Here is a 25,495-nt window from a genome sequence, read left to right as displayed (position 1 = left end):
GAAAGGCAAAGGAACTAGAAGAGCGAAAACAATTTGGAAAAAATAGAAATTAGTCCATTCCATTTCACAACTTGGCTCTGTAATCAAGACTATGTGGTGTTAGCAAAGGTAACACATAGGTCTATGGAACAGAACAGAGAACCCAGAAACAGACCTACACAATATGCCAAAATAGTTTTTGACAAAGGTGCAAAAGTAACTCAATGGAGGAAAGACTGCTGAAGCAAATTATACATCCAACTATGTCTTATATTTTATACAAAAATTAACTCCAAATGCATCACGAACTTACATGTTAGAATAAAACTATAAAACTTTCAGGAAAAAACACAGAAGAAAATCTTCAGGAACTAAGGCTAGGCAAAGAGTTTACTTAGACTTGACATTCAAAGCAAAAGCCACAAAAGAAAAAAATAAACACTAGACTTGACCAAAATTAAAAACTTGTGCTCTGCGAGACCCTGTTAAAAATATGAAAAAACAATCAACAGGCTTGGCGACAGTATTTGCAAACCACCTATCCAACAAAGGATGAGTATCTAGAATATATCTAGAACTCTCAAACCCCAACAGAAAAAAAAATCCAATTTAAAAAAGGACAAAAGGCAAGAAGAGACATTTCATCAATAAGGATATAGAGATAAAAAATAAGCACATGAAAATATGTTATCATTAGCCACTACGGGAGTGCAAATTAAAACCTCACTGAGGTATCACCAGATACATACCAGAATGACTAAAATGAAAAACAGTGATAACACCAAATGCTGGCGAGGATGCAGAGAAACTGGATCACTCCATACATTGCTGGTAGGGATGTAAAATGGTACAGCCACTCTGGAAAACAGTTTGGCAGGTTCTTAAAAAAAACTATATATACAATAACCATACAACCCAGGAATTGCACTCCTGGGTACTTTTATCCCAGAGAAATTAAAACTTATGTTCACAAAAAAACCTATGCAGAAATCTTAAAGCACTTTTATTTGTAACAGCCCAAAACTCTCAAACAACATGGATGTCTTTCAACAGGTAAATAGTTAAACAAATCCAAACCATGAAATACAACTCAGCAACAAAAAGGGATGAGCTATCAACACATAAAACAACATAAATGAATCTCCAGAGAACAATGTTGAGTGAAAAAAGCCAAGCCCAAAAGGTAACATACTGTATGATTCCATTTATATAACATTCTTGTAAAAGATAAAACCATACAAAGGAAAAACAGATGGCTGGGTCCGAGTTATTAAGGGGATGGGAAGGAAGTGGGTGTGGCATTAAAAATGACAATAAGAGGGATCCTTATAGTGATGGAAATGGTCTATTATCTTGATTGTGTCAATATCCTTGTAGTATTGTTGTGATACTGTTCTATAGTTTTGCAAGATATTACCACTGTGAGAAACTTGGTAGAGAGTACATGAAATGTCTGTACTACTTCTCACAACTGTGAGTAAATTGACAATTTTCTTAATAAAAAGCTTAATTTAAAATTACAAAGACCAAGATTACTAGAGCAGATTAATATTTTTAATCCAATAGCATGATATTCACAGGAGAGAAAACTAAAAGAACACAAAAATGTAGGGGGAAGGAGAATTTTAAAAATCGGGCAAAACTAGTTGACCAAAAAGAAAATAGTACAGGTATAATATGAAACAGTAGTGTATAACACAAAGAGCATTCAAAGACATAAAGTCAATACAGAGATTAAAAGCTCAATTCAACAGGAAAATAAAAGCTTAAACTTTCACGTACTAGCAACAATTTAAAATGTATTTTAAAAATTAGTAAAACTACAAAAAAACCTGGGGAAAAAATATTCTTCTAAAAGATTAACATACTTCTGCTCTCTAAAAACATATGGAACATGTGAACAGAATTAACAAGCCTAACTACTAGACATATATAAAACTGTGTGCTTTTAATTGGAAAATACATTTTCTCTTCCGAGTACAAACAAAAATAAAAACTGACCACAGTCTTAACAGATTTCAAAACCTCACTATCATATGTATCATGCTTCCAAATTACAACACATTTACAAATCAATAACTAAAGAAACTCCCATATGTTTAGAAATAAAAATTTTTAAATAACTCAAATTCAGAGTGAAAAACAGAAAAATACGAGTGAAAAATAATGAAAACACTGCACATCAAAACTTGTGTGATGCAGGGAAAACAATGGAGACCTATGTTAAAATGCTGAAAATTAAAAAGCAAGGCATCCAACTTAAGAAATTAGAGAAAAAATAAAAATAAACCCTCAAAAAAGTATAAAGTAAATAAAGAGCAGAATTAATGAAATGGGGGAAGGGATACATTGAAAAGCATAAAAAAAAATCAAAATTTGATCTTTGAAAAGTCTTTAAAAAATTGGTAAATTTTTAGTGTTTTTAATACTGATCAAGAGAAAAAGGCATTAAAAGAAGAAAGATAAAAGGGACATCAACTACAGGTACTACAAAATTAGAGATTAACAACTTAATACCATAAATTCAAGAACATGAATGAAATAAACAACTTCTTATAAATGTATAACCTACCAAAACTGGCTTAAAAATTGAAATATGAACAATCCTATAAGCAAACCAATTGAATTAGTGGTTAAGCAGTGTCCCACAAAGAAAACACCAGTAACAATTTTATCGGGGAATTCTACCAAACACATAAAAGATCATTCTAATCTTACATAAATTCTTCCAGAAAAAAGAGTATATTTTTTATAGGTCAATATTACTAATTATTAGAAGCAAAAATCTTAAATTAACTCTCTTCAGTTTGAGTCCAATAATGAAAAAAGAGACAAACCAGGATTGACTTTATGCTTTATGCTTGAAACACACGAATTTCACCCTGTTAACAGGTACAAAAGAAAAACATCATCTTCTCAAAAAATGCAGAGAAGGCTTTTGATAAAATTCAACATCCATTCATGACTTTTTTTAATTAGCAAACTAGTAACAGAAAGGAACATCCTTAACCTGAAAAGATTATCTACAATAAACCTACAGCAAGCATCATACTTAACTGTGAAACTTTGAAAGCATTCCCTTTAAAATCAGGAACAAGATCAGGATGCCCCCATCACCGCTTCTATTCAACATTGTACTGGAGATCCTAGCCAGCACATTAAGACAAGAAAAAGAAAGAAAAAAAAGCATAAGAATTGGAAAGAAGGAAACAGAGAGGTCATTATTCACAGATAGGTCTGTCTACACAAAAAATCCAAAAGAATTCTATAGATAACTTATCACAATTAGGAGTAGAGCAAGGTTATTACACAAAGTCAAAACTGTACTTCTATACACCAGCAAGGTAGAAATTATGAAAAGATACCATTTATCATTCGATACAAAAACAAAGTACCTAAAAATACATCTAACATAATATTTGCAATAGCTTAGTTGAAGAAAATTATAAAACTTTATGAAAGACATCGTAAAAGACCTAAATAAATGGAGATTACAATGTTCATGGTTAAGAAAACTTAGTTCTCTCCAAACTGATTTACAGATTCAATGCATTTCCCATCAAAATCCCAACAGATCATGCATGTTTGTGTGTGTCTATTATAACTTAGAAAAATGATTTTTAAATTATGCAAAGGATCAAACAGCCAAGAAGTACCCTGAAGAACTACAAGGCAGAAGGAGTTGGCCTACTTCTTGTTCCTCAATGATTGAGTCAACTGTTTGAGACCAACCTTCCCTATGAAAATTTAAAAACTGAAGGTAATATGAAAAACAACCATTTGAAGACATGAAGCACTATAAAGTCAGCAAGGACCTGAGAGGCCAATGCTGTGGAAAGAAGGGAAGTGTAGAAAATGGAGTCCAACACTTCCATGGAGTCCAACTCCCTGGAAATATCTGCCAATGGGAAAAGGGCAGTGGATAGGTTGAGAAGTAAAGATCTTTGAACAGACTTACAGGGCTGGGGAAACGAGAAGATTATTTGCAAAATATAACCTGGAAGACCTGTTATCTGGGATATGTAATGAACTCCTACAAATCAGTATGAAAAAGATAGATGGCAAAAAAATTGGCAAAGCCATGTCACAAAAGATATCCAAATGGCCAATAAACATATTAAAAGGGGCTTAACATCCTTACTCATTAGGAGAATACAAATTAAAACCATTAAACATTCACTAAAATGTTTAAGATTAAAAGAGTGGACAAGAAAGAACATGAAGCAACTGGAACTCTTATTATTTTGCTAGTGGAAGAGAATGAACAAATTACAACTACATACCAATGAATCTTGCAAACAAAATTGAGGGAAAAAGTCAGACACAAAAAATATATACATTATACAGTTCCATTTATTTAAGTTTCAAAAAATAGACAAAACTAATCTAAGACTACTGTCAAGCCAATACTATCTTTGAGGAGACAGAGATTAGTCACTGGGAGGTAACTCAAGGGGAGTCTCTAGAGTCCTGGTAATGTTCTATTTTCTTCATCTGCATTTGGTTTCACTGAAAAAATTTATCCAGATGTATTCTCATGATCCATGTATTTCCTACATGAATACCCTATTATCAACAGAAGTTTGTTTTTGTGAAAGTTGTTACAGAGTTGGAGTACCTAAGACAATGTGATGGTGCTGTTAGCCCAGATTAAAAGATTAGAATCCAGAAAGCACAGACAGATCAAATTGTAGAACTATGACAAATTAGCAAGAAAAAGTTTTTTTAAACCTAGTACAAACATGGACAAGAGAACAGAATCTCAGAAGGGTTAAGAAAATGTTAGTAAGCATAATAAAAGATGCTCACCTCCATTACATATTCAAAGGGAAAATTTAAAAACCAACAAGTGAAATTTTTACTCATTGGCAAAAACTTTCAACTTGATAAAAGTGTCAGCAAGAAAGCTAAGTAATGAAAACTTCTACATTGTTGGAGAAATCCTCTCAACAATACAATCCTCTTTGGAAAATAATGTGGCATCATCCAGTACTGTTGAAGACGCACATATCCTTAAATCCCAGCAATTCTACTCCTAGAATTTCCACAATGAAACATACAAGTATTTTCACTAAATGAAATCAATAAAAATCACAAATAGTGTCAAATTAGTGCAGATTAAGTTTATAGAATTTTTCTTTTTTTGCATTTTCAGAACATTTTGTTTCAGAAATTTGAATAAGGAATTTGGGGACCTGTAATAGGAAAAAAATGGAAACTACACAAATTTCCAACAAGAGAATGGATAAACTGGTATTCATACAATGGAAAATAAAAAACGATGATTAACACACACAAAAAAAACCCAAATACAGGATCATTCCATTTGTATAAAATTTTTAAATATATGAAAACTTATACATAAATAAAAATATCATTTTATATTTCTACATTCTGTGGATAAAATCAGGAAAGGGCACCCTGCTGACCTAATGAAATGAACGATTTCTTAACTTACATGATGGCTACATACATGTTTATTTACCTATACCTTACCTGTTATAATCTTCTGTACTTATTAAATAACTTAAATATTAAAAACAAATCTGCGTTATCTGGGATATGTAATGAACTCCTACAAATCAGTATGAAAAAGATAGATGGCCCAATATAAAAATGGGCAAAAAAATTACCAAAGCCAAATACACAAACTACGATTATAATAAGAGAATTGTGCCAAGAGATCTTTTTAAAGGAATTTGCTTCCTCGGAGAATTCAAGGTTATTTTTCCCCATAAACTGAGAAGTTGCTATTGAAAGAATAAAGCTTCTATAAACTAAAAATATAATCACTGAACTAAATCCTATAAAAGAGTTTATTAAAGACAAAATCAAGGAAATCCTCAGATATATACAAATACATGTCAATCTAGAAGTCCAACTTTGACCCCTCAAGTCTCAAAGAAAACAGAAAGGAGGGAAAGAAATTATCAAAGAAATAAAAGATATTCCCCACACCTGAAGAATTTTAGAACTAAAAAGTTACCCCCCTAAGAATGAAAAAAAGGCTTACAACTAGACACATTTCACAAAATACCAAAGATAAAAAGACCACCACAAAGATTTTAAACAAGGTGACTATAAAAGGATAACCATCACATTTGTAATGGAACTCTATTAGCAACACTAGGTGTTTTAAGTTCCTAGGGCAAAGCTTTCAAAATTCAGTAGGAAAAACTGATTACCAATTTATAATTCTGTATCTAAACTTCCAATCAGGAACAAAGGTAAGTCATTTTCAGACACTGAAGAAATTAGACTGTTTATCACATGTCCATGCTAAAACAACTACTCAAGATTATATTCCAGTAATATCAAAAAAGTAATTTAAAAAAGACATGGGAGTGAAGCAAAAGACCTAATCCAGGAGTGCAATGTAATCCCAGGATGACAGCTGCACAGCAGATCTAGAAAGCAAGCTGCCCAAATTAGAATAGGAAGGTTAAGAGCTCCAGAAAATCTATCTTCAAGAAAACTTAAATGGTTACATATGAGAACACATAATATTAAACTTAAAAAATAATTTCCATGAGTTCTCCTCACTCAAGCAGGAAACTTTATTATATTTCTCCTTTAAAGAGTACAGGTTTAGTAACAGAAGTTCCTCTATAGCTCCAAATGATCTGGTTTCACAGTGACTAATATTTCTGTCAGGATATATACTACAAAGGGCAGTCCAATACTCAATTTCTAGAATCTTCCTATAGAAGCACAGAAAAGTTTAAAAGTGTTAGAAACCATAATATAAATGCTAAAATCTTGACAGCACAATAGAAAATGAAGGCTGGAAGAGTGGAGGTAGGAGAAACAAAGGGAAATGGATGGGTGCTGAATCCTCTCAGAGACTGGGAACTGAAGAGATACTCTCTAAAACTGATAGGTCAAGAGGCAGAAGTTTAACTATTACAAAAAGTTAATAACAACTGGCAGCAGAATTAGAATTCAGAACAAAAATGAAACTGGTAGAGGAAGACATAGATGGCCCACAGACACATGAAAAGATGCTCAACATCACTCATCATCAGGAAAATGCAAATCAAAACTACAATTAGGTATCACCTCACACCTCTCAGAACGGCTAAAATCAACAACACAAGAAACAACAGGTGTTGGCAAGTATGTGGCAAAAGGGGCACTTGCACTGTCAGTGGGAATGCAAACTAGTGCAGCCACTCTGGAAAACAGTATGGAGGTTCCTCAAAAAGTTAAAAATAGAACTAATCTATGATTCATCAATTGCACTAGGTTTTTACCCAAAGAATACAAAAATACTAATTCAAAGGAATATATGCACCCCAGTATTTATAGCAGTATTTATAGCAGCCAAATTACAGAAGCAGCTCAAGTGTCCATCAATAGATGAATGGATAAAGAAGACACTGTTTGTATGTATGTATATACATAAACACACACACACACACACACACACACACACACAGGAATATTACTCAGCCATAAAAAAGAATGAAATCTTGCCATTTGCAATGACAGGGTTGGAGCTAGAGAGTATATGCTAAGCAAAGTAAGAGAAAGACAAATACCATATGATTTCATTCATATGTGGAATTTAAGAAACAAAATAAACGAGCAAAGGGGAAGAAAGAGAAACTGAGGCAAATCAAGAAACAGACTTTTAACTATAGATAACAGATGGTTACCAGAGGAGAGATGGATGGGGGATGGGTGAACTAGGTGATGGGAATTAAGGTGGGCACTCGTGATGAGCACTGCCTGATGTACAGAAGTGCTGAATCACAATACTGTACGCCTGAAACTAGTATTACCCTGTATCTTAACGGGAATTTAAATTAAAACTTTTTTTTTATTTTAAAGATTTTGTTTATTTGACAGAGAGAGACACAGCGAGAGAGGGAACACAAGGAGGGGGAGTGGGAGAGGGAGAAGCAGGCTTCCCTCCAAGCAGGGAGCCCGATATGGGACTCGATCCCAGGACCCTGGGATCATGACCTGAGCCGAAGGCAGATGCTTAACGACTGAGCCACCCAGCCACCCCTACATTAAAACTTTAAAAAAATAAATAATAAAAAATAACTGGTACAAATCAAAATGCTAGGAAAAGTGGAAAACATAATGATCTAAACTTCTTATCTACTAAAGTCAAGCAAAAGACGCTGTTCAGAATTGAAAGAAAAATCAAGATACAGAAAAATATGTGGTGTTTTTGAGTTTGGGAATTAGCCTAAAGAAAAAAAACTAAAAACCACCCAAACATGGTTAAAGGCAGTTATATCAGGAGTGGAATCTACTGGGAAAGAAAAGAAGCGCTTTTATTTTTTCTTCTGAATTTTCCTGAACCACCTCACAAGTATTGCTTTCATTTGGGAAAAACAATAAGGAATGGAAATAATAAAAATTATTATTAAAACCATTTTCCAGGGGCTCCTGGGTTGCTCAGTCAGTTAAACTTCCCACTCCTGATTTCGGCTCAGGTCATGATCTCAGGGTCCTGAGAACAGGCCCCTAATGGGGCTCCACTCTCAGCATAGGGCCTGCGTGGGATTCTCTCTCTCCCTCTGCCTCTGCCCCTCCTCCCACTCATGCTCTTGTGTGACTGCTCTCTCTCAAACACACGCGCTCTCTCTCAAAATAAAGAAATCTTCAAAAACACTTTCCAGATTAGTGCGCCTGGGTGGCTCAGTCAGTTAAGCGTCTGACTTGATTTTGGCTCAGGTCATGATCTCAGGGTCATGGGATTGAGCCTTGTGTCAGGCTCTGCACTGAGCATGGAGTGTGGAGCCTGCTTGGGATTCTCTCTCTCCCCTTCCCTCTGCCTCCCCCCACTTGTGCACACATGCGCACACTCTTTCAATAAATAAAATATTTTTTTAAAAAACATTTTCCAGGTTAAAGAAAAAGTGAAATAATTTGGCCAAGGTCATACAGTCAATAACCATGCATCCCCAAAGCTAATGTCAAAAAAAAAAAAAAAAGAGGCAGGAAGGAAAGGAAAGAAAGAAGAAAACAACCTTCTGCAACATAATCAAGAATAGCTTTTACTGACCTATAGGAATAATCAAATGGAGAGCTCTGAATGTCTGTATTAGGTTTATATTGTTCTCTGCAAATTCACAAAAATTCTTATTTGTTTCAAACCGCTTTTCCAAAAAAGTCTAGGGAAAAAAAGCCACATTACCAGGGGTGGGGGTTCAAAGTAAACATTCATAGAGAATAGTTTGGACTATGATACCAACTGATTCCACATATCACTTTTATTTCAACTGTGCAATTTCTTAAATTCAGGTACCTGAATAAAAAGAGACTAGCTATAAGGATAATTCAAGGGAGAATCATCCTTCAACAAATAATGTGGGGAAGTGGATATCCACATGCAAAAGAAGTTCAATCCCTACCTCACACCATAAACAAAAATTAACTCAAAATGGATCAACAACCTAAATGTAAAAACTAGAACTATAAATATAAACCCTTATATGACAACAGACATAAATCTTTATGACACTGGAATAGGCAATGACTTCTTATCAAAATCACAAGCAAGAAAGTAAAAGTTATAAATGAAACTTTGTCAAAATTAAAAAACTTTTGTGCTTCAAAGCACATTATGGAGAAAGTGAAAAGACAGCCCATAAAAAGGAGTAAACCATATATGTGATAAAGAACTTCAACTTAAAAAAAAAATTTAAAAATGGGCAAAAGGTTTGAATAGACATTTTTCCAAAGAAAACACACAAATGGCCAATAAGCACATGCAAAGATGCTCAACATCATTAGTCACCAGGGAAATACAAATCAAAACCACAATGAAATACCACTTTACACCCATGTGGGTGAGGATATGGAGAAATTAGGATTCTTATAACTACTAGTAGGAATGTAAAATGATGTAGCAGTTTGGGGAAAGTTTGGCAGTTCCTCAAACACTTAAACATAGAGTTACCATGTGTACCCAGCAATGCCACCCCTAGATAACTACCCAAAATAACTGAAAACATGTATCCACACACAACTTATACACAGATGAATGTTCATACTAGTCAAAGAGCGCAAACAACCCAAATATACATAAACTCATGAATAAACAAAATGTGGTATACTCCATACAATGGAGTATTATTCAGCCATAAAAAGGAATGAAGCACTGCTATATGCTACAACACGAACCTTGAAAAGGTTATGTTAAATGAGAGGAGCCAGACACAAAAGGCCATGTGTATGATTCTATTTCTATGAAACGTCTAAAACAGACAAATCCACAGACAGAAAGCAGATTACTGGAAGCTGAGGGCTGGATGAAAGAAGGAGGAGTGACTGCTAATGAGTACTGGGTTTCTTTTGGGGTGATGAAAATGTTCTGGAATTAGATGGTGGATGCTTGCACAACTTTGTGAATAGACCAAAACCACTTTAAAAGGCTGAGTTTTATGGCATGTAAATTATATCTCAATAAAAAAAATTATTTAAAAAAATAAAGTAGCTAAGATCCAATCCAGAAAAACAAAGGCAGGGGCGCCTGGGTGGCTCAGTCGTTAAACATCTGCCTTCAGCTCAGGTTGTGATCCCAGAGTCCTGGGATCGAGCCTTTCATCGGGCTCCCTGCTCAGCAGGAAGCCTGCTTATCCTTCTCCCACTCCCCCTGCTTGTGTTCCCTCTCTTGCTGTCTCTCTCTCTGTCAAATAAATAAATATCTTTAAAAAAAAAAAAGGCAAAATGCTGAGAAAAGAGAAACATCTGTATAATGGTGTATTTAGAAAAGTGTCAGCTTTATCAGAAAAGATATTCATGGAGGGAGGCCACAGACCTAAGGAGCAAACAAATGCAAAAGTATCTACTATAGCTAAGAATACGTTGGTTTACTATAAAAAATTATCTATTTAAGTTAAATACTGAGTTTTGAATGTGCTTTCATAGACATGATCTCAAGTGAAGTTGTGTCCTGAAATTTTAGTTGTGTCCAACTCATGACTTTGAATCACATGGTAGATTCAGTTGCATCTATCATATCTATTAATCTATTTCCTTGCCCAATAGTTGGGGAGTATGAAGGATGAGGAACTCTAACCTCAAATATGCCATTAACTTTCTATTCTCCCTCTATATCCTAACAGCACCTGAAGCTACCAGAATGGCAAGTTCTGCTAGGTGTAAAGAACCAAACACTCAAGCCTTCTAGGCAGAAAAATCTTCTGTTATAGAATTACTTAAGACTCAGCATAAAAGATCTTCTGCATTTGGGTTGCCAGTATCTATTAAGAAAGTTATGATCACTCACTCTTTCACTAGCCCAAATATGCACTAAGACTGCACACACACTCCCGTTCTCTGACGCACATGGAGATAATAAACTCAATGCACAAAAGGAAGGGGATAAGGAATAGAGGAGAGAGGGAGAGAGAACCTTTAAAGGAAAAAAAAAAGAATGTTACTGCAATAGATCCCCCTCCATCTCCACACTTGAGTGGTGAGAAGTAAGGAGAGTGGATTAACCAGGTTAAATAATAGCAGGAACCTTTTTAAGAACTGCCAAAAGACTGCACCAGTAGCCCACAGTATACAATTATGCAACTGGAGGAGAAAGCCAAGGGTAAAAAAGCCACTCTGGGGGGTGCCTGGGTAGCTCAGTAGATTAAACGTACCACTCTTAATTTTGGCCCAGGTCATGATCTCAGGGTTGTGAGACTGAGCCCCATGTTGAGCTCTGCACTCATCAGGGAGTCTGCTTGAGATTCTCTCTCTCTGCTCCTCCACCCCTCCCCGCCCCTGCACCCCCCCACACCCCCACTCAAATGCAAGCTCACTCTCTAAAATAATCTTAAAAAAAACAAGCCACTCTGGTTGAAGAAGAAATGAGGGACTTCAGAACCCAGACTATTCTGCCTCTGCTCTATCCCTGCGCTTAGCTCTGCTAGAGACTTTCATAAGGAGAAAGGAGGGTGGCAGTGACAGACGTTGAAGCCATCAGATCTTATGAGCTTGTCCCAGGTTAATTCACAACTAGTTAATTTGCAAACTAGGTTAATTCAGAAACTTCTACCAACATAAATGCTATAAACAAGCAACCAGTGAATTGAGTAATTTCTTCTCTAGCACCTTGAAAGCTTCGAATACATGATGTGATATAATCATCCTTGATGGGCACCTGGGAGGCTCATTTGGTTAAGCAACTGCCTTCGGCTCAGGTCATGATCCCAGAGTTCTGGGATCGAGACCCACATTGGGCTCCCAGCTCAGCGGGGAGCCTGCTTCTCCCCTGACCCTCACCCCTCTCATGTGGTTTCTCTCTCTCTCTCAAATATATAAATAAATAAAATCTTAAAAAAAAAAATCATCCTTGACTACTCAGCCCACAACTTCCATTTACAGAGAACTTGCTCCTTCCTTTCCTCCAATCCATCAAGATAATCTCATGAGTCAGGTTTGTGTGCTAGGACTCTAAACTGGCCATAGATGATTAGAAAAGAAGTGGACCCTCACCTAAGCTCAGCCAGTCAGATCCTCTCTCTCAGAAGAACTAGAAGACAGGTGTGCTGGTATTCTATTAAAATGAAAGCAGCAAAGTGTAGGGCTGCCATATTCTGCTATGACCGGACAAGACCTCTGGTATTGGCTTACACAGCAGTCTCAAAAACTAAAATCATCTGGCGGCCTCTTAAGGTTCCACAGAAGTTGCCTCATCAAATAACACCCACCCCCACCCTAAGCTTACAAAGCAAAGGCACAGGAGTCACCAAAGCACAGTGAGGATGACCTTTCCCAGAATTCCTGACCTCCAGTACAGGAGATGGCATCACCAGCCAGAAGTGACCTGCTCCGGTTATACATGCCCCTAGGGAGTAGCCCTGAATGATAATGGATAAAGATAATGGAAATCCTCTCAGCAGCAGTATGGACAGCCATATATGTGACATCCAGATCGGCTATTTCCTCTACTGCCAAGTTAGCCAACAAACTAATGCTGGCCATTTCTCCTGGTCCTTTAATTTACTTGATGATCTCTCTGACCCTCACAGTATATATTCTGAAGCAGAGACCATTTAGAATGCCCTACATGTTTCTTCCTCTTTTCCTCCTTTCTAATTAGATTTTCAGTCAGCTGTCCTGTTTCCCCTCCAGTACTATATGTCACATAAGAAGGGCACGGGCTATTTATCATCGTTTAGTTCACAGATTGCAGGCTGATGGCTAGCAGCACCACGTGGACCTGAAGGAAACTACACAGAGCAGGATAGCTCAGACTCTGAAAAGCATGGACTCTAAAGCTGGACATGTGAGGTTAAAAATCCCAGGTCTTCCAGCTCAAACTGTGTCCGGTTACTCAAGCTGTCTCAATTTCTTCTGACAATTTCTCCTAACAATTCTATTACAATTATTGTGAGAATCAAACAGGTATGTGAAGTGCCTAGACCAGAGCCAGGTATGTAATAACCACTTATATTACAATGGATATCTATCATCATCATCATCACTGTTTGAAATGGGGGCAGGGCACGGAGACTGTTCATCTTTAAATGTAGAAGATGCTGCTGAGCAACTAAGGTGAAGACTGAGGTAGATAATTCTTCCAGCATCGACCTGCACACCCTTCCTCTCCTCTGAAAACTCTTCCCAGTCATTCTCTGTTGGGCACCTTATGTGAACTATGCGGGAGGGGCCATCTTCCATCAAGTGTAGGGAGAAGCAAAGACAGCTGATTTACAGAAAGAGATAATGAAGCTGACCCACAAAACAAATTGTAGAGGGCAAGGTAAAGGAGGAGGAAGAAGAGGGAAAGGGGGAAAGGGGGTGGGGAGAGAGAAAGGGGGGGAGTGGAAAAGGGGTTGGGGACAGGTAGACCCAAAGAGAAAAAAGCATCTTTGGTTTCCAACCACTTTGCAGTTCCTAGTTCCACTCGAACTTCAGCACTGACTGCCCTGTCTGCCCTATATTGGTAAATAAATCCTCCCTTTTTATTAAGCTTTGACCAACAACATTTACAAAAGTCTAATGCAAGTCTTGGAAAAATTTTCATCAACAAAAAACCTTAAAAGAGGATAAATTGTATACAGACGTTACTATGCAAAAATTAAGAGGATATTGTAGGTAAAAAAAATTTTTAACTTCAACCTTCAGTCTCCTCAACCAATCCCTAAACCTAATGCATTCATTTTTACAGCTGAGGCTCAGGCCTGGTTGTTTCAAAGCTCCACAGGTGTTAAAAACTCTACGCTCAGAGATATTAAAACTCCTACACTTACCAATATGAATACCCTTTACGTACTACCATGGTTCTCTGTATAAACTAATATAAGACATAAAATGCACTAATGTACTATTGTTTTTGAAACAACAGAAGGGAAAATGGCAGGTATTATGCAAACTGTAACACACTCTCCCTTTAGATCGGAATCACCAATACGTTCTTCTGCTTATGTCCACCTTACCAGCCAGGTGAGCAGCCAACATCCTTCCCGACTCCATCCCTCGCGGGAAAAAGCAATAAACACACAAAACTGAATCTTTTACCGGTTCCTCTTCGTTCTTATTCCCAAAGTAACCTTAACATCATACCTCTGTTATGCAAAAGGAATGCCGTTAATTTCAAGTTCACATTCATCTACACTTTGACTTTTTTTTTTTTAAATCAGGGTTTCCGTCCCTAGGTATTCCATTTCTGTCGCCAGTAATTCAGCGATCCATAAAAAATAAAGGCTGCTCGTTTACCACAGGTTAGTTTCAGTTGAGGACTCTGAAGGTTATCAGCCCAGGGAAAAATATCTTTTCCGTTCCACCCCCAGCACACCCATTTTCAAACCTCTACAGTACAAAGATATCAACAATAAAGTTTTGACCTTGTTGTAAGGCTAGAAAATGTTTTCCCTCAAGAGCAAAACGAGTTTACAAACCTCATGACAACACGGCCTTTGCGAGTGTCTTACCATGGCACTAAGAAAATATCAAGGTTTAAGGTCGATTATTAAAGGCAGTGCTCCCAAAAGACCACGCTTCTCTCCAAGAGGAAGCACTGGTAGGAGGAAGGGGCCTTTCTCGTGACAGATCTTACTGAACGGTAGCACCAGCCCTAAGAAGAGGATTCCTAAATGCAACTTCACGTTTCACAAAATAGTCTCCCACCAAGTGAGTAACGTGTAGACTTCTGAATCGCCACACACACGTACATCCCATGAAGGTGGAAAAGCAAATCCCGCTTCCCACCTCAGCCCTTACACGAGAAAGTCGGGTCCCCATGAGCCCCTCCCGACGGCGGCCCCCGCCCCACGCCAGGTGTGCGAACCCCCGGCGGGACCCACCGGCAGCTCGCCCGCGCCCCGGGCCTGCCGCCCCCGCGCGGCCCAGGCGTCCTCCGCCGCCTGCCTCCCCTCCCCCGCCCGCGCCCGCCCAGGCGGGCGCCCGCTAGCACTCGGGCCGGGGCTCGCGGCTCCGCCAACCGGTCCCCGCGAAACAAGAAGGTGGCAGCCGGCGACGCTGCGGCTTCCCCGCCTCCCCTCCCCTCCCCCGCGGCCTCCACTCTCCACTCCCGCGCCCCCGCTTACCCTCAACTCCTCGAAATCCGCCATTTTACACCACCCGCGGGCGCCGCCGCCGATGCCGCCACAGCACCCCCTCCCGCTGCCGCCAACGACGCCGCCGCCACCACGGCCGCCGCCGCCGCCTCCAGCACCATCCTGCACTGGGCGCCTCTGAAGACGCCGCGGCCGCCGCCGCCGCCGCCGCCGCTGCCGCCGCCGCCGCCGCCGGACCTGTCACGTGACCGGCGCGGAAGCCCCGCCCCCGGCGCGCGCGGGCTCCGCCCTCCGGCGCCCACCCAGCCCACCCGGCCCACCACCTTCCGCCCACGTCTTCCGCCCCGGCTCGCGGCGCGCCGCGTTCGCCGCGCGTCAGCTCCCGCCCTCTCCCGCGGCCTGCGGGCCTCCCGCACGTCTTCAGGCGCCGAGCCTGTGGCCTTGCCCTCCGCCCCGCGTGGCGCTTCCCTCCCCTGGAAGCGCTGGTGCGACTGCAGCGTTACCGGGCGGCCTGGAGGAGGGCCTGGCCCGGGGGAGCGGCGGAGAGAAAGAAGAGGTGTCCGGGACTGCTGACAGCAACATTTCGGGAAAATTCTAACGGTGTTCTTCCACACGGTGGCTGTAGCTGGAGGAAAGCAGCCGCAAATAAAACCATCCCCCAGAGTAGTGGCGAAACAATCTAAATGTGGGTGTTGGGTAAGCTGTTGTTCCGATCTAATGGTGCAGGATTGGTGAGACCTCTTTGGATTGGTAATATCCTCCAAGTACTAATCTGGCTGACTCCTTCTGACTTTGAAGGGCGACTGAATGTCATGGACTGCAGAGTTGAGAGAGTTGGGCGGTGGGACTATGGAGCCGTGAAATAAGAGAGCGAAATCAGAGCGCTCAGGAGAACCCTGGTTTTTAAAAAGTCGAGGGGTCAGGGAAATTAGATAGCTAAGAAAGTTGAAATGCCAAGGGCAGAAGAGATGGAAGGAAGCTTGATGGCACCGCTGACGTGCTGATAAAGGATGAGAGAAGATGCTGAATCAAGCTGCTCAAAAATTTACTGGACCAAGTCCAGGGTTGAGGTTTCCTTGAAGAGATGGATGAAACCCACCCACGAAAGAACTTTAAAACAATACAATTTGCAAGGCCCTGTTTGGTTCCTACCTACTGCCTCTTCCCATCCCTATTTGTTTAATGAATAAAAGAATGAATGAACAGTATCCAGAGTGGTTTCTAATGCTGGCTCGGTAACATTAACTTTGTGGTCTTAGCTTGGCTTATTCTTGATCTTAGCTTATTTTCCTTTGGCCTTGGTTTACACCTCAGTGGAGTTTAACATTGTTCAACAGGCATTAAATGAAGGCCACTGTGAACTAGGAGCTTTGAGGGAATAGAAAGATGAATGGAATATAATACAACCCTTCCGCCAAGAAGCTTACAACACATAAGAGGGACCAATATGAACCTCCCTGAGACTTGTTTGTAGTATTCATTTTAGGGTTGGGTAGGTTTGACCGCAGAATTCTAAGTGCTGCCTCAGACAACCCAATCATAACCAATGTCCTCCTTGTCACAGTGATTACATCACAGCTGAACCTGTAAATCCAACTACTACTACAGGGCATTTCCAGGCTTTGCCAATTAGATCAAGTGTGGGCGCATTTATTCAGTGATTAGAGATGAGACTTTCTAGCTTGTGGAGTGCTATAACCATTTTGCTACAATGAGGGGCCAGCCTGGGGACCAACCCATCTCATGGGTAAGAATCACCAAAAAAATACCAGAATTAACTTTGACAGCCCTCCCCCCACCTCTTTGTCAGTTTTCTTAAGCCAATGACTTTCTGTTACTGTTTCAGACCGTTTTCGATAGGTTTTCTATTAGTAGCATCTGAAATAGAATGCTACCTTCTCTGCCTACACCAGATTACTAATTTGGCATCTTTTCTAAACTATACTCTCTAATACTCATTCAATATTTGTTTAGTGGAAAGCCTGAGTGGTAAAGAGTGGAGGAGATGTCTGTCTCTTTGACTGTCACGAACAGTTCAGCTCTGGTCTAAATTTGTATATCCTACTCATGAGAAAGAAATCTCTGCACTTACTTGAATCTAACTTCCTTATAATGTGGCATGAAATGTCCTTGGAGCAGAGCTGGGGAGGAGGGAGGTGTGATCATCTCACCACCACTTTAAGCCTCATACCAAAGTACCACTTCCAGCCACACACAGAGCTATCCTCCCAGAGGAATTCCATTAAATACAATTTTCAGGAGCTCTTTCTGCCCACAGATCCTGTGTCTGTGCCTTAATAAAACTACCTTTTTTTGCACTGAAAAAATAAAAAATAATAAATACAATTTTCTCCTCATTACATTTTCTTTTTTTAAAAAGATTTTATTTTTAAGTAATCTCTATACCCAAAGTGGGGTTCAGATTTACAACACCAAGATCAAGAGTCACACGCTCCACAGACTGAGTCAACCAGGCATCCTCCTCATTACATTTTCTATGATAAAATGTGTTAACACTTTTTATGGATTGAGATTCTAGGCAATTACCTGATTGGTCCACCCCCTTAACCTAGCTCCAATTAAAAAACATCAGTATTGTAATTAAAGTGTCCTAAGATTACACTACATGAAGTCAAAAGTCTCAGGAGTGGCTTTTCCACTTATTAGCTTTGTAACTTTCGCAAAGTCGCAACCTCATTTTCTAATCTATAAAACGAACGATTATTCCTGAACTCAGAATGTTGAAGAATTAAATGAGATAAAGTATATAACTTTATGAACTTTTAAAATGATAGATGATAATCTTTTATATCTAAACAGGTGATAAACATATCAAAAAAGTATTAAGAGGCACTCATATACCCATATGATATATCCTAGTATCTTTAGAAAAGACTCAACCTAGTTGGACCGTGCATGAAATTTTGAATTCAGTTCCAAGCACCTGTCTTAATTCTTTTCCTTCCTATCTCTGAACCCAACAATTCTCTCTTTTCCACTGATTTCTTCCTCTCTCCATATAATCATTTTCAAGCTTCCTATACTTCCAAGCCACCTTTCTTCCTTTGCCAAGCATACATCTTATTTTAATCACATTTCTTCACTCCTTTATACTTTTCTGATAGTGTTTGGCCTTAACCTTTAGTGAAACTAATATCAAGGAAACTGAACAATGAATTTATCTTTTAATTTTATATCCCCAACTTTTTATTCTGAAAATTTTAAATACCAAGAAAAGTTGAAAGCATAATATGATGAAGACCTGTATATATTCCAACTAGATTCAACAATTATTGGTATTTGAACAATAATTTTTATTAAGGTATAATTTACATACAATGAAATCCTCATATCTTAAGTAAACTCTTCAATTAGTTTTGAAAATGCTTATCAAGATACAGAACACTAGGGGCGCCTGGGTGGCTCAGTTGGTTAAGCAACTGCCTTCGGCTCAGGTCATGATCCTGGAGTCCCGGGATCGAGTCCCGCATTGGGCTCCCTGCTCTGCAGGGAGTCTGCTTCTCCCTCTGACCCTCCTCCCTCTCGTGCTCTCTGTCTCTCATTCTCTCTCTCTCAGGTAAATAAATAAAATCTTTAAAAAAAAAAAAAAAGATACAGAACACTGCCATTACCCCAGAAAGTTCCAAGTTCCTTCTTGCCCCATCCCAGTCAAGGCTCCCACAAGAAGCAACCAATGATCTGGTTTCTAATACTATAGAGAGAACTAAAAAATGAAGGAACATTCTCTACTTATTTTTAAGTGCTGTAATAACTTTGATGCCAAAACTAGACAAAAATTATTTTTCCCATCTAACTTATAAATACCTCTTACCCTAGTAATGCAAGGATGGTTTCACGCAGAATATATATTTTGCAGCTTGGTAATTTGATCCAACTACCACCTGAAACAACCAAAAAATCTGGGTTTAGAAAAACAGAACCAAATGCCTAATATAAGGAATTATCCAGCCAAAACCTTAGACGGAAGTACTCCAGGCAGTTAAACCAAACATTTGTCCTGAAGGCATTTGACAATACAAAAGTAAAATCTATAAAATGAGCTATGAATTTTGCAGGATTGCTGAGCAAGAGAGAAATAAATCTAAATCTAGTATCACAGAAGATGGAAAGTCTAATAAACACCCCCTATATTTAATATGAGACCCCATAGGGTAAAGATAAACCAGAAGTAAATCAGCACTTCCACAGATTGCAACCAGGTTTAATAGTAATCATAATATTTCAAGCTTTGTATATTGAATAAACAGGTCTTAGAGAGGCACGGTACAGGCACTGGACAGAAACAGTTAAGTCCTCTCCAGATGGGGCGCCTGGGTGGCTCAGTTGGTTAGGCGACTGCCTTCGGCTCAGGTCATGATCCTGGAGTCCCGGGATAGAGTCCCGCATCGGGCTCCCTGCTCGGCGGGGAGTCTGCTTCTCCCTCTCCCACTGCCCCTGCTTGTGTTCCCTCTCTCGCTGTGTCCTTCTCTGTCAAATAAAATCTTTAAAAAAAAAAAAATTAAAAAAAAAAAAGTCCTCTCCAGATGAAGATATCATGACCCCAAACCTCAAATTACCCTACACAGATAATTTTCCAAATAAAATGACCAGCACATAGTCAAAAATCAGAAAAAGACTGAAATCAAAGCATGCTTACAGTAAAAAATAAAAAAGTTTGAAAAAAATAATTTAGCAGAAATTCTATTCCAGAATTGAGAGGTTTAAGAACTCAATGCATAGGTTTAATAGTATATTACATACAGTTTAAGAGAAAATAATCAGAACATATGTCAGAGGCTATTTTTAAAAAAAATTTATTTATATGAAAGAGAGAGAGGGGCGCCTGGGTGGCTCAGTCGTTAAGTGTCTGCCTTCGGCTCAGGTCATGATCCCGGGGTCCTGGGATCGAGCCCCATATCGGGCTCCCTGCTCAGTGGGGAGCCTGCTTCTCCCTCTCCCTCTGCCCACCCCCTCCTCATGTTCTCTCTCTCTCTCAAATAAATAAATAAAAATCTTTAAAAAAAAAAAAAAAAGAAAGAGAGAGAGAGAGTTGGGGGAGGGTCAGAGGGAGAGAATCCTCAAGCAGGCCCCCTTCCGCCGAGCGTGGAGCCCAACATGGGGCTTGATCCTACGACCCATGAGATCACAACCCGAGACAAAACCAAGAGTCAGACACTCAAACGACTGAGCCACCCAGGCGCCCCAGAAGGCTAAGTAGAATGAAACACAGAGAAAACCAACCAAACAAGGAAAAATGCATAAGAAAATATTGGAGACATAGTTTGAGGCCTAGAAGATGATGTTGAAAAGGTCCAACAAATGTTTAACTGGAATCCTCAAAGAACAAGAAAGCCAGAATGAGGCAGAAGTATTATGTGAAGAGATAAAATCTTGAGATTTTCTAGGCTGATGAAAAAAGCTAGGTGAAAAGGTAACAAAACCCTTTGCCATCCTGCATGGGAACTTGACTTTCAGGTTACTCTCTAGCTTTGTTCACTGGAAGGGTGATAGAGGGCTATAATAAAAAACAACAACAACAAAAAAAAAACAAAAAACCGCTGACTGGTAAACTGTCTCTGAATCAGGAGGAAGGAACTAACTATAAATGAATTATAAATACCTGATGGGGAGGCCATAGTTGGGACTTTCCTGGAGGAGTTCAATTCACCAGTAAAATATAGCAGTTTTCAGTTTGTGTGCAACTGAATGCATCACCGTCATGTATTATATAGAACTACAATGAGAAATAGAATAAATCCGTAGGTATAGTGAAGCACACCTACCTTAGTAATTGATTAAAAAAAGACAAAGAGGGCGCCTGGGTGGCTCAGTCGTTAAGCGTCTGCCTTCAGCTCAGGTCATGATCCCAGGGTCCTGGGATCGAGTCCCACATCGGGCTCCCTGCTCCGCAGGAAGCCTGCTTCTCCCTCTCCCACTCCCCCTGCTTGTGTTCCTGCTCTCACTATGTCTCTCTCTGTCAAATAAATAAATAAAATCTTAAAAAAAAAAAAAGACAAAGAAAAAATCATTAAAGATACAGATTTTTGTTACAACATAATTAACAAACTTGACCAAGTGACTATAATGTGCAGAAAATGCATTATTTCAAGCACATATAGAACATTTACAAAAATTAAACAGACAATGACAATAGAGCAAGTCTCAACAATTTTAAAAATTGTGATAAACTACACATAACATTTACCATCTTTACCATTTTAAGTGTACAGTTTGCTGCCATTAAGAATAGTCATACTGGGGGCACCTGGGTGGCTCAGTTGGTTAAGCGACTGCCTTCGGCTCAGGTCATGATCCTGGAGTCCCTGGATCGAGTCCCGCATCGGGCTTCCTGCTCGGCAGGGAGTCTGCTTCATCCTCTGACCCTATCCCCTCTCAGGTGTTCTCTCTCTCTCATTCTCTCTCTCTCAAATAAATAAATAAAATCTTTAAAAAAAAAAAAAAAGAATAGTCATACTGGAGTCAGCCGGGTGAGCATCTAACTTCGGCTCAGGTCATGATCTCAGGATCCTGGGATCCAGCACTACGTCTGGCTCCCCGCTCAGTGAGGAGTCTGCTTGTCCCTTTCCCTCTGCCACTCTCCCCTTGCTCATGCTCTCTCTGTCTCTCTCTCAAATAAATAAATAAAATATTTTTTAAAAATTATGGTCATACTGGGGGCACTTGGGTGGCTCAGTTAAGCAGCTGACTCTTGATCTCAGCTCAGGTATTGATCTCAGGGTCATGAGTTCAAGCCCCACATTGAGCTCCATGCTGGGCATGGAGCCTGTTTAAAAAAAAAAAAAAGAAAAAGAATTGTCATACTGTTGTACAACCATCATCACCATCCATCTCCAGAACTCTTTTTATCTTCCCAAACTGAAACTCTGTACTCATTTAAAAATAACTCCCTTTTCTCCTTTACCCTTAGCCCCTGGCAACCAGCATTCTGCTTTGCTCGTGGAATTATATAGCATTCCTGTTTGTGACTGGCTTATTTCCCTTAGCATAATGTCTTCAGAGTTCATCCATGTTGTAGCATATGACAGAATTTTCTTCCTTTTTGAGGCTGAATAATATTCCTTTGTATGTATGTACAATATTTTGTTTATCCATTTATCTGTCAATGAACATTTAGGTATGTCTTAGTCCATTTGGGCTACTGAAATAAAATATCACACACTGGATAGCTTGAACAACTTTTTTTTTTTTTTTTCACAGTTCTGGAGGCTGAGAAGTCCAAGATCAAGGTGCCAGAAGATTTCGTGTCTGATGAGGGCCCTCTTCCTTGTTTGCAGATAGCTTCCTTCTTGCTGTATTCTTACATAGTGGGAAGACAGAGCTCTGGTGTCTTCATCTTCTTATAAGGGCATTAATTCCATCATAGGGCCTCCACCCTCTCCTCTCAGCTAAACCCAAATATCATCACATTGGGAATTAGAGCTTTAACGGATGGGTATTGGGGAGGTGAGGGGGACACAGACATTCTACCCATTCTACCTGCTTCCACCTTTTGGCTATTGTGAATAATGCTGCTATGAACATGGGTATAGTATCTCTATATAGTAGAGGTATATATACTATAGATATAGATATAGATATATATAGATATATAGATATATAGGTATATATACTATATAGTATAGTATACCTCTTTGAGACCCTACTTTCAATTTTTTTCAGTCTCTACTCAGAAGTGGGATGCTGGAGCATATGGTAATTCTGTTTTTATATTTTGAGGAACTGCCATACCATTTTCAAAAGTGGCTGCATCATTTTACATTCCCACCAGCAATGCACAAGGGTTCCAAATTCTTCCCATCCACATTAACACTTGTTATTTTCTGTTTTTCAATAGTTGTCATCTTAATAGGAGCAAGCTGGTGTCTTATGGTTTTGATGTGCATTTCCTTAATGATTATTAATGTTGAGTATCTTTTCATGTGTTTATTGGCCACATATATATCTTCTTTGAAGAAATGTCTACTCGAATCCTTTACCAGTTTTTAAAATGAGGCTGTTTTTTTGTTGTTGAGTTTCACTAAATTTAAAAGGATTGAAATCATACAGATTATGATCTATGCACAATTAAGGTAGAAATCAATAAGAGATAACTAGAAAATCACCATAGTTTTGAAAATTAAGAAATACCCTTCTAAATAACCTATGAGTCAAAGAAAAAATCACTATGAAAATTTAATACTACCTGAATGAAAATATAAGCTCAAAATCTGTGAGTTGTACCTAAAACCACATTTATAGGGAAATTTATTACCTTAATCTTACATGTTAGAAAAGAAAAAAGGCTGGCAATCAATTGAGCTAAACAACTTTTAAGTAACAGAACAGAAAAATATCCAAGGAAGGTAAGAAGAAAGACATACTAAACATAATAGAAAAAACTGATGAAGGGGAAAACTAACATATAATTTGTACACAACGCTTGACATTTCCTCAGAAATTATCAGACATGCCAGAAAACAGGATCAGATGACTAAAAACCAAAAAGGAGATTTGTGAGGAGCTGCTACAAATCTGTTTCTCAGTTGCTTCTCTATCAGAGACTCTCATGATACAATTTTTTTTATCATCTCTCAGGTTCTGATGAGATATGGTAAGTCATGATAATAGTGTGCACCCTTGATGTGATGTCATGAGAATGGCACTTTACCTATGTGGTCTTCCTCTCAAAAACCCATAACCCCAGTTTAATGAAGAGAAAAACATCAGACAGATCTCAATTGAGGAACATTCTACAAATTACTTGACCAGAATTCCTTAAAAATTTCAAGGTCATCAAAAACAAGGTAAGGCAGAGAAACAGTCATAGCCAAGGGGAGCCTAAAGAGATAGAACAACTAAATATGATGTGGCTGAGATCCTGCTACAGAAGGACATTAGGCAAGAACCAATGTAATCTGAATAAAGTATGAATTTTAGTTAATAATAATGTATCAATATCTGTTCATTAATTATGACATATATACCATATCAACAGAAGGTGTTAATAAGGAAAACAGGTATATGGGAACTCTGTACTATAAGCACAACTGGAATCCAAATCTTATTTGTTTATCATTAAATGATAAATCATATTTGATAAATAAAATGTTTATCATTCAAAGTTATATTTTCCAAGGATAGAAAAGAAATGGCTATTAGACTTTTATTTTTATTTTATTTTCATTTTATATTTTTGGGGGTATTAGATTTTTAAATAACAATTTCAACCTTTATTTTGTTACATTAATTATATTTTTATTTTTCATTATAAGTAAGTTAAAATAAATTGTTTTACCTTTTTATTTTTTTAAGATTTTATTTATTTATTGAGAGAGAGAGAGAACATGAGCGGGGTGGGGAGGGGCAGAGGGAGAGGGAGAGAGAATCTCAAGCAGACTCTGCCTTGAGCACAGAGCCTGACTCGGGCCTTGACCTCTTGACCCTGAGGTCATGACCTGAGCCAAAATCAAGAGCCGGGCACTTAACCAACTGAGCCACCCAGGCTCCCCCAAACCTTGTTTTAAATGCTGTTTAATTCCCTTTTAATCCCTAGAGTTCATCCCACTTTATTTTTATTTCCTTTTTAAAAATTTTATTAAGTTTTTCATTTTAATTCCAGTATAGTTAACATACAGTATTATATTAGTTTTCAGGTGTATAATATAGCGATTCAACAATTCTATACATTACTCAGTGCTCATCACAATAAGTGCACTTTTTAATGTCCATCACCTATTTCATCCATTTCCCCACCCACCTCCCCTCTGGTGACCATCAATTTGTTCTTCATAGTGAAGAGTCTGTTTCTTAGTTTGTCTCTGACAAAGACCAGTGGCTGGGCTGCACCAGTTTGCTAACACTTCAACCTTTAAATGATTGTAAAAATGTAAAATTTCTTTTCAGTTGTATCCACAGGAATTTGAAGATATTGTCATTAAAATGTCTTGATCAGGAAGTATAGACCTTTCAAGCACTAAATCTGCTATGGAAGTTCTCTCAAACTTTTCATTAATTTTTTTTGGAAGTTTTATATGAGT

General features: G+C 38.7%; 1 protein-coding gene across 11 annotated transcripts in view; it reads right to left on the bottom strand.

Moving 5' to 3' along the window:
* PIAS2 (protein inhibitor of activated STAT 2) overlaps positions 1–15,667 on the bottom strand; it is a 124,011-nt gene extending 108,344 nt beyond the window's left edge. For 6 of the 11 annotated variants that reach the window (XM_081801291.1, XM_081801284.1, XM_081801289.1 and 3 more), the window contains exon 1: positions 15,489–15,666. In XM_081801291.1, coding sequence (XP_081657417.1) covers positions 15,489–15,512 — 24 coding nt within the window. In that variant the 5' untranslated portion in view covers positions 15,513–15,666. Of the gene's footprint in view, positions 1–728; positions 838–3,036; positions 3,126–15,488 lie in introns of all 11 variants that reach the window. The other 5 variants (XR_014139614.1, XM_081801288.1, XM_081801283.1 and 2 more) reach the window with 3 other exon arrangements.
* Positions 15,668–25,495: the final 9,828 nt, after the last annotated feature.

Source organism: Leptonychotes weddellii, chromosome 13 (genome assembly GCF_054177405.1).
Source record: "Leptonychotes weddellii isolate Sample4059 chromosome 13, ASM5417740v2, whole genome shotgun sequence".
Classification (NCBI taxonomy): Eukaryota; Metazoa; Chordata; class Mammalia; order Carnivora; family Phocidae; genus Leptonychotes; species Leptonychotes weddellii.
Note: the sequence above shows the minus strand (reverse complement) of the source record. Positions and strands in the feature narration are given on the sequence as shown.